At 31.9% G+C, this 12,771-nt stretch overlaps 1 protein-coding gene across 12 annotated transcripts in view; it reads left to right on the forward strand.

Moving 5' to 3' along the window:
• Positions 1–12,751, forward strand: part of Fbxl7 (F-box and leucine-rich repeat protein 7) — a 162,860-nt gene extending 150,109 nt beyond the window's left edge. For all 12 annotated transcript variants that reach the window (XM_074140338.1, XM_074140333.1, XM_074140328.1 and 9 more), the window contains 4 exons: positions 2,308–2,391; positions 4,547–4,642; positions 6,355–6,503; positions 8,545–12,751. In XM_074140338.1, the coding sequence (XP_073996439.1) occupies positions 2,308–2,391; positions 4,547–4,642; positions 6,355–6,503; positions 8,545–8,931 (716 nt within the window). In that variant the 3' untranslated portion in view covers positions 8,932–12,751. The remainder of the gene's footprint in view (positions 1–2,307; positions 2,392–4,546; positions 4,643–6,354; positions 6,504–8,544) is intronic.
• The last annotated feature ends 20 nt before the right edge of the window (positions 12,752–12,771 follow it).

The raw sequence follows: 12,771 nt of genomic DNA on the forward strand, positions 1-12,771 counted from the left end.
TCAACTAATTTTGGTCGATTAAATTTTTACCTATCTCTGCTTCAGGATGAACGCATCATTTTATTTTTTAAAAACCACTCAAAACGTATATTTTTGATGATAACAAAAAGAAAATCGATACGTTTACATTGTTTACAAATATCTCTTAAATGGTAAGAAAAAGTAAAAAAATAAATAAATTAAAATAAGCATTTCAACTAAAAATGAATTGAAGTAACTTAAAAGGAATTTGGGAGAGAATTAAAGTATTAAAAGGGATTATGCACTGAAATATAGAAAAGAGATAAATATAAGCAACAAGTGGCTTTACCATCAGTTTAGTAAAAGCTCTTCTCATGAAAGAATTCAACTTCATTGGATTTTTTTTTGTATGTGTTAGAAGAAGCTTAAATCCCACTTTTTAAGAGGTTTTTTCTTTCTAAGCAACAGGTTTCCTCTCTACCTTTCTTCCTGTGTATATTTCAAAGAAGCTTATTGTCGGATTTAGAATCCTGAAATACGATGTTCAATTCAACATCCTGAAATACTATACAGTTTATTTAATGTGTAGATTTCCTTAGCAATATTATTTCTTATTGTTGAACTACTGATAGAACTCTTAACAGATAAAAGTTGATAGTAATACTGAAATATTGAGAGGCGGTAGAGAGTTAAGCAACACAGTACCTTCTGTTTTCCTGATAACGAATTAAAAAAAAATAATTTATTTGAAACTTACTACTTTGTACTGAAAAGGCAGTTTAAACATTCAATTCATTATTAAGCATGTTCTGAGAACAAGTGCCGTTTTAGGAAAAATCCTCAAAAAAGAAAAAACTGTTCAAAAATTTTGCTTTCCAGTCTGCCAAATTTTGTTTACATGTTTATCCCTTAATAATATATTTAGATGATAATTCTATTTAATATGCTGAAATGGCAGTTTACACAAGGAATGTCCAATCACCCCTTTAGGGCCTAGAAGCAGGGCCGGATTTTCCTATAGGCTAACTAGGCTTCAGCCTAGGGTCTCAAGATCAAGAGGAGCCTACATTCAAATTGTTAGCAAAATTTTAAAATTACACTATTCTAAAAACGGTGAACACTAAAACACTGAACCGTAAATAAGCGAGTAATTCTACGCATATGACAAATAAACAAACATAAACATGTAATTTACAAACTTAAAAATGGGGGAAGTGAAAGGGCCTCATAAGTGGAATAGCCTAGGGGCCTCTTTTCATCTAAATCCGGCCCTGCCTAGAAGGGTCCTTTATCTCGAATTTTCCTGAGGAAAAGTTTTAAAATACAAACTTCAATACAAATTATACATATAACTCAGGGTACCTCGGAAAATTTGTGTTGAGTGGAATACCTCCTCTTACGTAGTTTAATCTTAAACAATAGTATGTGAATAATGTTCAGTTGTAAAGCTTGCCAGAAGAAGATAGGACGGATAAGAAATAACAGACCAAGTTGTAACATGACTAGATAGCCACAGGTATCATTATTTAAATGATGTACATCCACATTCATCTTCCCCAGGGTCTTAATGAAAAATTGCCCAAACTTAAAAACTCTCCTCTCTCTCTTAATCATAGGCATAAAAGACGTGCGCGGCTTAAGGCAGGCGGCCGTCTGTACTACCTTCCTTCATGTGTTTTGCTATAGACTTGGAAGTGGCTTGTTGTATAATAAAATGTTTTTTTTTTTGCTCTTGTGAGCCAAGCTTTTTTTTTATCGGGAGAAAGAAATAAATCGTTTAAAATAACTTATCCGATCAACACTGTCATAACTTCTGACATATTGCTCAAAGAAGAATTATGGGAGCCCATCAGAAACTAAGAAAATATGGGGCTTTCTTCTAACAATGTAAGCTTCTCATATGTGTATGTATGGACTTTTGAACACAAAACCTTGTTTTGTATTCTTCGAATAGTTAGTAAAAGATATGGTATTACACGACTTTTAACTAAGGGATAAAATGTTTAATCCCTTATTTAGGTATATATTTATCTTGTAATCATATCTTAAAATTAGTATTTTAGGAGACGGTATGCGGCACATTCTTTCAGATGCCGTTAAGGTGAACATTGAAAAAAACAGAGAAGAAAATTGATGTTCATTATAAATTACGTATTAACTTTTGTTGAAAGTTTAGAAGATAATATTATTTTTATAAATAAATAAAAAAAATTGCATTTGTTAATAGGATTTCTTAAACAGTGTAAACAATGTAAAAGGCTAAACCACGCCCTAATTAAATAATTGTTTGATTTTTAAATACAAATAAAAATAATATGAAATTAAAAAATCTTTTTAATTTTGCAGGCTGTGTAAAAATCTCTTGCGTCAGTGTAACACCTGGACCAGAACCTCCTCGAAGGTTACTCCTTCAATATCTGGACCTTACTGGTTAGTGTTATTGTACTTCTTTTTTTTAAAGTAACCTAAATAGGCTATTTTTTTTTTGTTGTTTTCAATAAGGTTATGTAAAGAATTATTGTTTTTTTTTTTTTAAATGTGGCTGCTCCCCACATCGATAATTACTAAATTTGGAATGATGTTTTTTTTCACGGATGCAATCACTTTTTTTTTACGAGTTTTCTGAACGATAAAATATTACTTGAAATTATATTCAGTTGCGCTTAGAAGTGTATGTAACTATCATATTACTGAGCATCATCTATGTGTGAGATCAACCAATTCTCTTGAACAACTAATTATCTGCTACTTCAGAATTAATAGAATTAGTTTGGAATTGTAAGGTACAATTGGTTTTGTAAAAAATGTAAGTAAAAATTTGTTTTTCATTTTAAGAGACTTGTGGCTACCATTTTCTTATAATGTAACGATACAATGGTAGTACAATATAAGGTAACAATGTTTGACTTGTGCGAAAAGTATTACATTTACGAGGGTCGTTTGAAAAGTCCGTGCAAAAATAAAAACTACTTAATTTTTTGGGGTAAACCTTTTTTATTTTTCAACATAGTCTCCTTTTAGGCTTATACACTTCGTCCAACGCTGCTCTAGTTTGTTGATCCCTTCCGAATAATAGGATTTGTCCAAGTCTGAAAAATAGCCATTCGTTTCTGCAATCACCTCCTCGTTTGAATAAAATCTTTTTCCCGCCAGCCATTTCTTCATATTGGGGAACAAATGGTAGTCCGAGGGAGCCAAGTCTGGAGAATAGGGGGGGTGTGAAACGAGTTGGAACCCTATTTCCATTAATTTTGCGACCACAACTGCTGAGGTGTGAGCTGATGCGTTGTGATGGAAAAGGACTTTTTTGTGGGCCATTCGTGGGCGTTTTTCTTGCAGCTCGGTTTTCAAACGGTCCAATAACGATGAATAATATGCACCTGTAATATTTTCACCCTTTTCCAGATAGTCGATGAGGATTATTCCTTGCGAATCCCAAAAGACAGTCGCCATAATCTTTCCGGCCGAAGGAACGGTCTTCGCCTTTTTTGGCGCAGATTCCCCCTTGGTAACACATTGTTTAGATTGTTCTTTGGTCTCAGGAGTGTAGTGATGTATCCATGTTTCATCCACAGTGACGAAACGACGCTTAAAGTCCTGCGGATTCTTCTGGAACAGCTGCAAACCGTCCTTGCAACACTTCACACGATTTCGTTTTTGGTCAAGCGTGAGCAATCGCGGCACCCATCTTGCGGATAACTTTGTCATGTCCAAATGTTGATGCAAAATATTATGTACCCGTTCATTCGAGATGCCCACAGCACTAGCAATCTCACGCACCTTCACTCTTCTGTCATCCATCACCATATCATGGATTTTATCAATGATTTCTGGAGTAGTAACCTCAACAGGGCGTCCAGAACGTTCAGCGTCACTTGTGCCCATATGGCCACTCCGAAAATTTTGAAACCACTTATAAACTGTTCTAATCGAAGGTGCAGAGTCACCATAATGTTTATCAAGCTTCTCTTTAGTCTCCTAAGGCGTTTTGCCTTTCTTAAAGTAGTGTTTAATCAACACACGAAATTCTTTTTCGTCCATTTCTTGAAAATCACTCGACTTCCTCGATTCAAACGAATGCCAAACACAAAGAAATAGACCGATCTGGCTGAAACTTGGTGTGTATTCTTCCAAGAGATGCTACTAACTAAACATAACCTCGATACGCGCCAGTGGTGCTATCTCTCTGACTTTGCACGGACTTTTCAAACGACCCTCGTACTATAAGTGTTTTATTTGAATTTTAATTTACTTTTGACTACGCAATCATAACCTGATACGAAGTAAACAAACGGAAAACCCTAATAAAAAAAAAGTCAAATTAAAGTATCTTATTTATTTAAAATTAGATTGTTTTATAACAATCATCGTATTAGACTAAATAAGTGTTCTCTCGTTACAGACAACACTGTCCATCACTGGACAGTGACCTGTAAGAAGCTTCTAGGAAGAGAATTTACTTGAAAATAATAAATTTACAAAAAATTGTGTATGAATGAATGGTTTTTTAAAAAATGTATTTTGTTGTGTCTTTTTGAATGCAAATTGAACAAAATCACTAATATCAATCAATTTTTATTTGTAGATTGTTCAGCAGTCGATGATGGAGGTCTCAGAGTAATCGTTAGAAATTGTCCACAACTTGTGTATCTCTATTTAAGAAGATGTATAAAAATAACAGGTATTTGAAAGTGGTATATGTATTTTATTTTTGTTTTACAGTTTACTAAGGTTGCAGTCCATCCCTTATAAAGCGTGAAATCTAAAACTATGTAAAAATTGAAATAATTTCGTGAGGTCTAGCTTTGAAAGATAACGAGTTTTGTTGTTGAAACATGTATTTTACTTGATCCCATTTTAGTGCAGTGGTTATTGTAGCATTTGTTTAATTTTTGCACTTTAGATAGGTAAATCAATCATCTCTGAATCAACGTTTCAGTCTATGCCCTCAGAGATCATCCGTAAGAATGAAGCTGCTAGCTTGTGCTTGCCTGAAATTCTGACTAGCTTTTATCAAATGACAGCTGATTCGGGCCCAAATTACTCCTAATCGGGAGTAAAAATCCCGATTTTTGGCCATCTCTTCGTTACCTGAAATGCCCATTTAATCCTGCACCTACAAGATATTAGAATAAAATCTTTAACAGTAGCTAGCTCTTCCATTTTTCATTTCAAAACTAATCTAGACGTGAAAATACAAGATTTAACGCAGACAGAATGAACGCCACTATTATGGGATTTATAATTAAAGCCCCGAACAGCTTAAAAAGAATTTACTACTAATCCCTAAAGGTATGAATCCATATTAAGCCTCAAGACATTTAGTTTTCTCCATAGGGTTTTGTGCAGGCCTTATACACTTAGTGAATTAGGTTGTGTACCCAGCGCCTCAAGATAAGGCAAGTCTCCTTACAATAATATGCCGCTACCCTCCTAACCCGTTGTAATGAAGACAGTATTGTAGGCGGTAGCCGAGCGGTTAAAGGCGAGACTAGTAAAGCTAATCTGTATTGTGGTACTGGGTTCGATTCCCGGTCTTAGGCTTTGGATTTTATTTAATAGTTAATAAAAGAAATTTACAGTAAAGTATGTTTGCTAGTCGCCTCCGTCCACGACACCTAATTGGTAGTTGGACGTTAAGCCCCGCCTGAAAAAATAGGCGATAACTTTTCTTTACATTCCAACCCGATTGCAGGCCTATGCTGGTGTTTTACAGTCTGATCTCTTTTACAGTCACTGGAAGAGTGTTTACCTGCTTTAATAGAGAAAATTCATTACCTGAATTGAATTCTTATGCTTATTCGTAAAACCATGTTCTTCCTGAACTTTTATGTCACAGATGAACCTTTGTAGATAGATAGTGATGCATTCGAAAAGCGTACAATGTGGATAATGCTTTCGAAGAGATTAATAATTAAAATGAGGGGTCTATTTTCAGTGATCAAAGTAAAATATCTTAATTTCTTAATTAATACATTATTGCGAAGGTTACTTTTTGAGCCATCTTCCATTAATGAGATGACAGTGCTGTGCTCCTGTCACATAACCTCTGACCCCTCTGGCTAGAGTGACCATGTTTTTTAAAAGATCATTGCCAGCTAAGATCTCTCCAGAAGATATTTTACTATTTTTTTTATCGCTTTAATAGCCAGCGGAGCATTCTTTCGTGAGGCAGAAGAAACTTTTCTTTTTTTACTTCATCTGAGCTCAAGAGAGATTGTTGCATCGAATCCTAAGACTTTTTTTAGCTGCCAAGATGTACTCACCTTATCTGGACATATACGCAGATTCTTTTTATGAATTTTAATGCCTTAATATTCAAAACATTTGGTTTTATTAATTCTGTCAAAATTATTAATAATAATTCTCATTGTTAATTTTTTTTTTTTTCAGACGCTGGAATAAAATTTGTGCCGAGTTTTTGTTCCGGACTGAGAGAACTATCCGTTTCCGATTGTATCCAAGTAACAGATTTTGGACTGTACGAGCTGGCCAAACTTGGAGCTACACTTAGGTACCTGTCCGTGGCTAAATGTGTTAGGGTAGGTGCTTTTGTTTTATATATTTTAGGCAAAACTATTTCTCCTCCTGCTAACATATAAATATTAACAACATCATGGGGTTGGTGTTGGGTCCAGTGATTATGAAACATGGGTTTTGTAAGTGAAAGATCGTCTTATCGTATTCCACATGTAGCCATTATTTATTAGAAAAATTTTTAATATTAAAGTAAATGCTTCTGTCTTCCCTCCACGACACCTAATTGGTAGTTTTTAGTTTCTTTTCTAAGGGCATTCCTAAGCTACAAACCCCAGGGTCATATGGGACTTTGTCTTCTCGATGTGGCTCAGACATTCACCTTTATTTCTAGGTTACAATATCAAGTAGGTTCTTAAGTTACTCTAGGCTAAACTGTTTTCATGTTTTGTAGGAGATTCAATGGTAGGAAATGATTTTAGAGGATTAATTTTCTTCCGTGTGTACACGGTGTAGTTCTAGCTAAACTTACTTTGTTTACCTGCGGTCTTGTTCATCACCGACTACTGCTTTCTCCTTCAAAGTTTAAAAAAAAAATTATTTTTTCTTCCATTTATAAAACAAAAATTGATAAATAAGTGAATACACATCGCTCGACAACATTCGTTGTAACGCGCATGTTCATTCATCTCTGACCGATTTCATTCATCTTCAGAGGAGATTTAATCAATTTAGTGAAAAGAATTCGACATCAATTATGTTGTTTCACAAACTATCAGCTATATTCTCCAGCGCTGTGGATCTAACCATATTTTCAAATTTTGAACTATCAAAGTATTTAATTAAAAAAAAGCATTTTCGCATCAAAAGCTATCCTTGATTGATCCAGGATGAGTATTTACTTGAAAATTAGATTATTTTTGGATCGAAAAATGATCAGGCGATGCAACTTTGTAAACAGTCAGATCGGCTTGTAGCATTAGGTATTTCATTATTGTCATTTTTAATCACATAAAGCCTGTTCAATAGAGTACAGTATGTTTTTATTATCGATTGTAATTTTCCTAAGTAGAACTAATCAAATTTGGGTAAAGTTATTTAATTAAGAAATTTGTAGTTCTGTTGAGCTATCCTCATATACTTTGTTGGTAATTAAGTTTGCTTGCCAAGATATATTTAAAAATTTAAGGTCTTTTAATTCCCAAATTAAACATATTTTATGTTATTTGATATAAAAAAAAAATTATTGTATTATATGATCTATTAAATCTGGGTTGTTACAAAAAAAAAAAAAAATACAGTTATAGAGGAGGATTTGCCCTATATTATACAGAAAATTTGGGAATTTTATTTTTTATAGAAAAAGAGAAAAAAAAATGTCGAAGTTAGGTGTTTTTCAACGTTACGCTGTTTCTGGCACATTTTGACGATTAACTCTTTTATAACTGTTCTACCGGACAGTTTTAATGTGTTATTAATCATAATTGTGAAATAATTTTTGTTTATTTACCATCGAATTGTTCTTTCCTTAATCTTGAGGTGACCAAACTTAACGCAGTAAGTTGCCTTTTTATGGAGGTGTATATAGGTTCAGTAAACTAATTCCCTGGAGTGTTCCAGAGGATATAACATAAAAAAAAAAAACCTTTCCAATTAGGAAATCCTAGGCTTAGTAAAAACGATAGGTTTCTCCCCAGTAGCCCTTTTAAGAAGGGTGTCGAGAGGACAATAAGCCTCATTATGACTGACTGCAACAGGACCCTCTCTTTTAATCTATTTTACATTTTCAAAACAGCTTTAGTACTTCATTTTGTATTGTTGTATATGATAATAATTTGCTTTAAAGTTAAAGGAAAATCTGCATAGACAAAATCGGACGGTTTTAAGGAGTCTTTAAATCCAAATAGATGATGTCTTTTTTCTTCTATTGAGACCAAATTTACCAGCTTTTTTTCATTTTCACTGCCAATGATGTACTCTTCTGGAGCTCCAATGGTTCCAAATGCTGATGAAATTATCCAATAGTTCTTAAAAATTAAAAATCATGTTGATTATTATATGTAATTATCCACTTTGTTTGAGTTAATTTTTCATTTCTATTTCTAGGTAAGCGATGCTGGTCTAAAAGTAATAGCAAGGCGATGCTACAAACTACGCTATTTGAACGCTCGTGGGTGTGAAGCTGTATCGGATGATGCTCTCACCGTGGTGGCACGTTCTTGTCCACGTTTACGAGCACTGGATGTTGGTAAATGTGATGTCAGCGATGCTGGACTAAGAGCATTAGCACAATCATGTCCAAATTTGAAGAAATTAAGTTTAAGAATGTGCGATCTAGTAACCGACCGTGGGGTACAATGTGTCGCCTACTATTGCCGTGGGCTACAACAGCTTAACATCCAAGATTGTCAAATTTCTATTGAAGGTTATCGAGCTGTTAAAAAATATTGTAAACGTTGTGTTATTGAGCATACGAATCCAAGTTTTTTTTAAACGCTTTTTTTTTTGTATACTGGTTTGCATGGGGGGGGGGGCGGTGCTAACCTTTTCTTCATACTTGAACATTTAAATTAGGTTTCCATGGAGATTTTTTGTTTGTAACCTTCCTGTCATATGATATTTTCAGTTGATTGTTTCGTTCGCTTGGTAGTCCTGTTGGGAAAACAAAAATTTACAACAAGGAAATGTAAATTAAAAATCTAGAGGTTTCATGAAAGGTTTTTGCATAGAATTTTACTTTTTATTATAATTGAAGCTGCCCATCTTGTATCACAAGTGTGATAGAAACGTTATTTTTGGAAAATACAATTCAAATTCTCCGCACTGATTACTGCTGCTAAAACAGTTCTACCAACAACTCCTTGTAGGCTATTAGTTGAAAAAAAAAACCTCACCATTTTACATATTCAGGGTTTCATCATAAATCGTTCTTGCGTATAATTTCCTCCGTACTAAAGGACCTTTACCAAGTGGTCTTACACCTTTTAGTACTAAAGTACAAAGGACAGTTCCTTTTTTTTTGGCATTGGCTTTCGCCATACAGCCAGCATCGTCTAGGTGCTTATCACTAGAATATCACTCACTCTCCATTCTTACTTATAAATACATTCGCTTCACACATTCATCCCTCTACTATATACAACTATTTTCATACAAACACAACTAATAGATGGATCAGTACTACTCTATATTCCTGCCATCCTTATAGCTTAACCGAAATTAAAATCACCGTAATCCTTCTCTAATCATTTTCTTGCATTCATTCTAATCGGCTATAACTTTTAAATACATTCATATTTCTTTTGCTAGCTCTGCTACAGATTTAAGCACATAGATGTTGGTGGAGAATATCGTATGTCTTCGTAGCGAAATGGTGCATCTAAATACCTGTCTGTATAAGTCGTCGAAACATTCGTTTCCTTTTGTACTACGTAACGTGGACATATCCATTATTATATGTTTGAAATACTCCTCTTTGCAATCTACACAATAGTTCTTTGCTCATTTCGTAACCTAGTTATAGGTAAGCAGTCAAAAGGTTATGAAAAACCGTTTTCTCGTTCTTTTCTGAACATGGTCGTGCCCTTAGTGATGGAGGCCAGTTAACAGATTAATCTTGATTCCTACCCAACTTCATGGTCTGCTCGGTTCTAATTTAACACAGATCGAGCATAATTCTTTTTCTATGTTTAAAAACATAGTCTTTCGAAAATTGAATATTATTTTGGATGTACAGGAAATTTAGTTTGAGATTATTAGGAAATCTTAACTGCCTTACGAATATCGTATCTTTAATCATACTTTTACCTTTAAAAAAGTTGAAAGCCAATGTTGATGTACAACTGTAATCGTTCAATATCAGTAAAGATTTATATTGATGAAAATTACCCCTAATAAGTAAAGAAACATTCAAGAAAAAAAGGTTAGTTTTATTTTAATTCACATTAGCACGAATCTATTACAATATTTTTACCTGTTAATGAGTATATAACGCCTTAAGGAATTTTACTTTGATTTCATCTGTAAGAATGAGGATAAAATCAAACTTATTCAGTTTACAATCTTCAGACTTACAGTATATTATGTTGCCAAGGTGACGTTAATGAGGTTTAATTATGTGAAACGTTTGGGTTAACAGAAAACACAGAATTACCTTAGGTTTGATTAGAAAGTAAGAAACAAAAAAACAGAGAAAACAAAATATTTAGGATATTTCTAATAAATATTAAGTTTTTACTTTATTTTTACACTTATTTAATTCTACTTTCAAAAAATTTCCCAGTGATTTTAATGCTATTTTATGGAAACAGGGTCGTGAATCATTCAAAAATAAAAAAATAATTTTAAAGCTAGGTTTTTTCGAATACATATCAAACCATGGTTTATAAGTTTTTTCTCACAAAATCATTCCTTGAAGTTTATTTACTTAAACTGAGTAAAATCACAGAAACCCTTCCACGGTTTATACTTCATTTTCTTGCAATGAATGAAATTTCAGCTGCATCTTAACTCGTTCCCACAGTTCCTTTTTAGTTTTACAAGAATTTGGTTTGACAGAGCTTTTGTAGGACACCTTTACATACCTTTCACATTGGCATCATAACTTCTCAATTAATTTTCTATTGAATATTTAATTAAAATAATTTAGTAAAATATAATTTTAATTAAATCTTAACAGTGGGAGTATATTTCTCATCTGCAGTTGATCATTTTATTTTTGTACCCAAATTAGTTCCAACTGTGGATGAAATTTTGGGCACCATTTTTCCTCCAAATTACTTGATTCGATTTTAGTACTGTTAATTTTTTAAATTACTTTCACTTAAAGAATCTACGCATGGAATGTGCTTGGGTGTAAATAATATTGTGATTCCAACAATAGTTAGGTTCGCATTGCTGGATATCGTTGATTTTATCCGTCATATCCAGAGTAATGGGGATGAAAAAAACATAAATCAATGTTTAACAAATCATTGGTGATGATGGATGGAAGTCCATATCCGGTAAACAAGCGAGCAATGACGGATAAAATCAACAATAAATCAAATGTTTAACAATCATCTGTGATGATGGATGGAAGTCCATATCCGGTAAAAAAAAGTGAGATATGACGGATAAAATCAACAATATTATTTTCCCTCTTTTGGCACGTTGAGAAAATCGTCTGTTAATGACATTTAAAACTTCTTTTTTTTTATTGATTTATAATCATAAAATCAGCATTTGATTATAGCATTTTTATTATTGTTGTCTTCTTAATTAAATTAATTGTGCCATTACCATATTTATAATTATTATATTTCCATATTTCTTTTCCAATTCTCTTTATTGTAATACAATTCTACTGTGATATTGTAATAAAAATTATCTGATATATATATATATTTTTCTGATAAATATATTGTTTTGCAATTTTTGAATCATTCGTTATACCTTGTACATATTTTATATAATTTATCTTTATATATAAATACATATTATTTCTCTAATTATATATTATAAATATGTACATGTAATATCGCTAAAAAATAAGTTTGCACTATAATAAGAATCTCTATAATTAATTTATTAAAAAGTCAAATTAGAATAAATGTAGAACTGTAAAGTTAGTATCTAGTATATTTATGTTCGAGATTTTTCCCCAATTTCATTTCAATTTCTTGAATTTATATTTTTCCCCAAAATAACTAAATATTGTATTTTAAATAACTTTGTAAAAACACATATAATTTTTTTGTAATAAATATTTATAAATAGAAAAAAAAAAAAAATTAAAAAAGGAAAAACATTTTTACAAAAAGAACAAATTAAGAAAAATACGAATCTTACCATAATTTATTTCGTAGTTAAATAATTATTATATAAAAATTAAAAAATTATTATATGTGCAAAATAATATTGTTTTCATTAATTTTAAATTATAGTTATTAAAAAACAAAAAACCTAACCTAATTTTATTTTGTAGTTTTTTTTTTTTAATTAGTTACAGGAACTATTTTATTATTACTACTGGTATTGTATAAATTAACAATTTTTTTTATTTAAAAAATTATTACAAAAGTAAGATAACCTCGTAAAAGCGAATTTTCGTGTTACAAAAAAGTACGAAAAGATAAATAAAAGGTGAAAAATTGTAATTTTTGTTTATATATATAACAAAATGTAAAATTGTTTGTAAATATATAAATAATTTTATAATATCAATCTGTAAATTAAACTTCAACATTGTTATAATATAAAAATAAATCTCGGAATAATTGTAGAAAAAAAAAAATGAATTAATTGTGAATAAATTTGTCTATTTAATAATTGATAGAGCGGTATTATTCTCTG

This window comes from Rhodnius prolixus, unplaced genomic scaffold (genome assembly GCF_049639745.1).
Source record: "Rhodnius prolixus isolate KJV_2025 unplaced genomic scaffold, Rpr scaffold_6, whole genome shotgun sequence".
NCBI lineage: Eukaryota > Metazoa > Arthropoda > Insecta > Hemiptera > Reduviidae > Rhodnius > Rhodnius prolixus.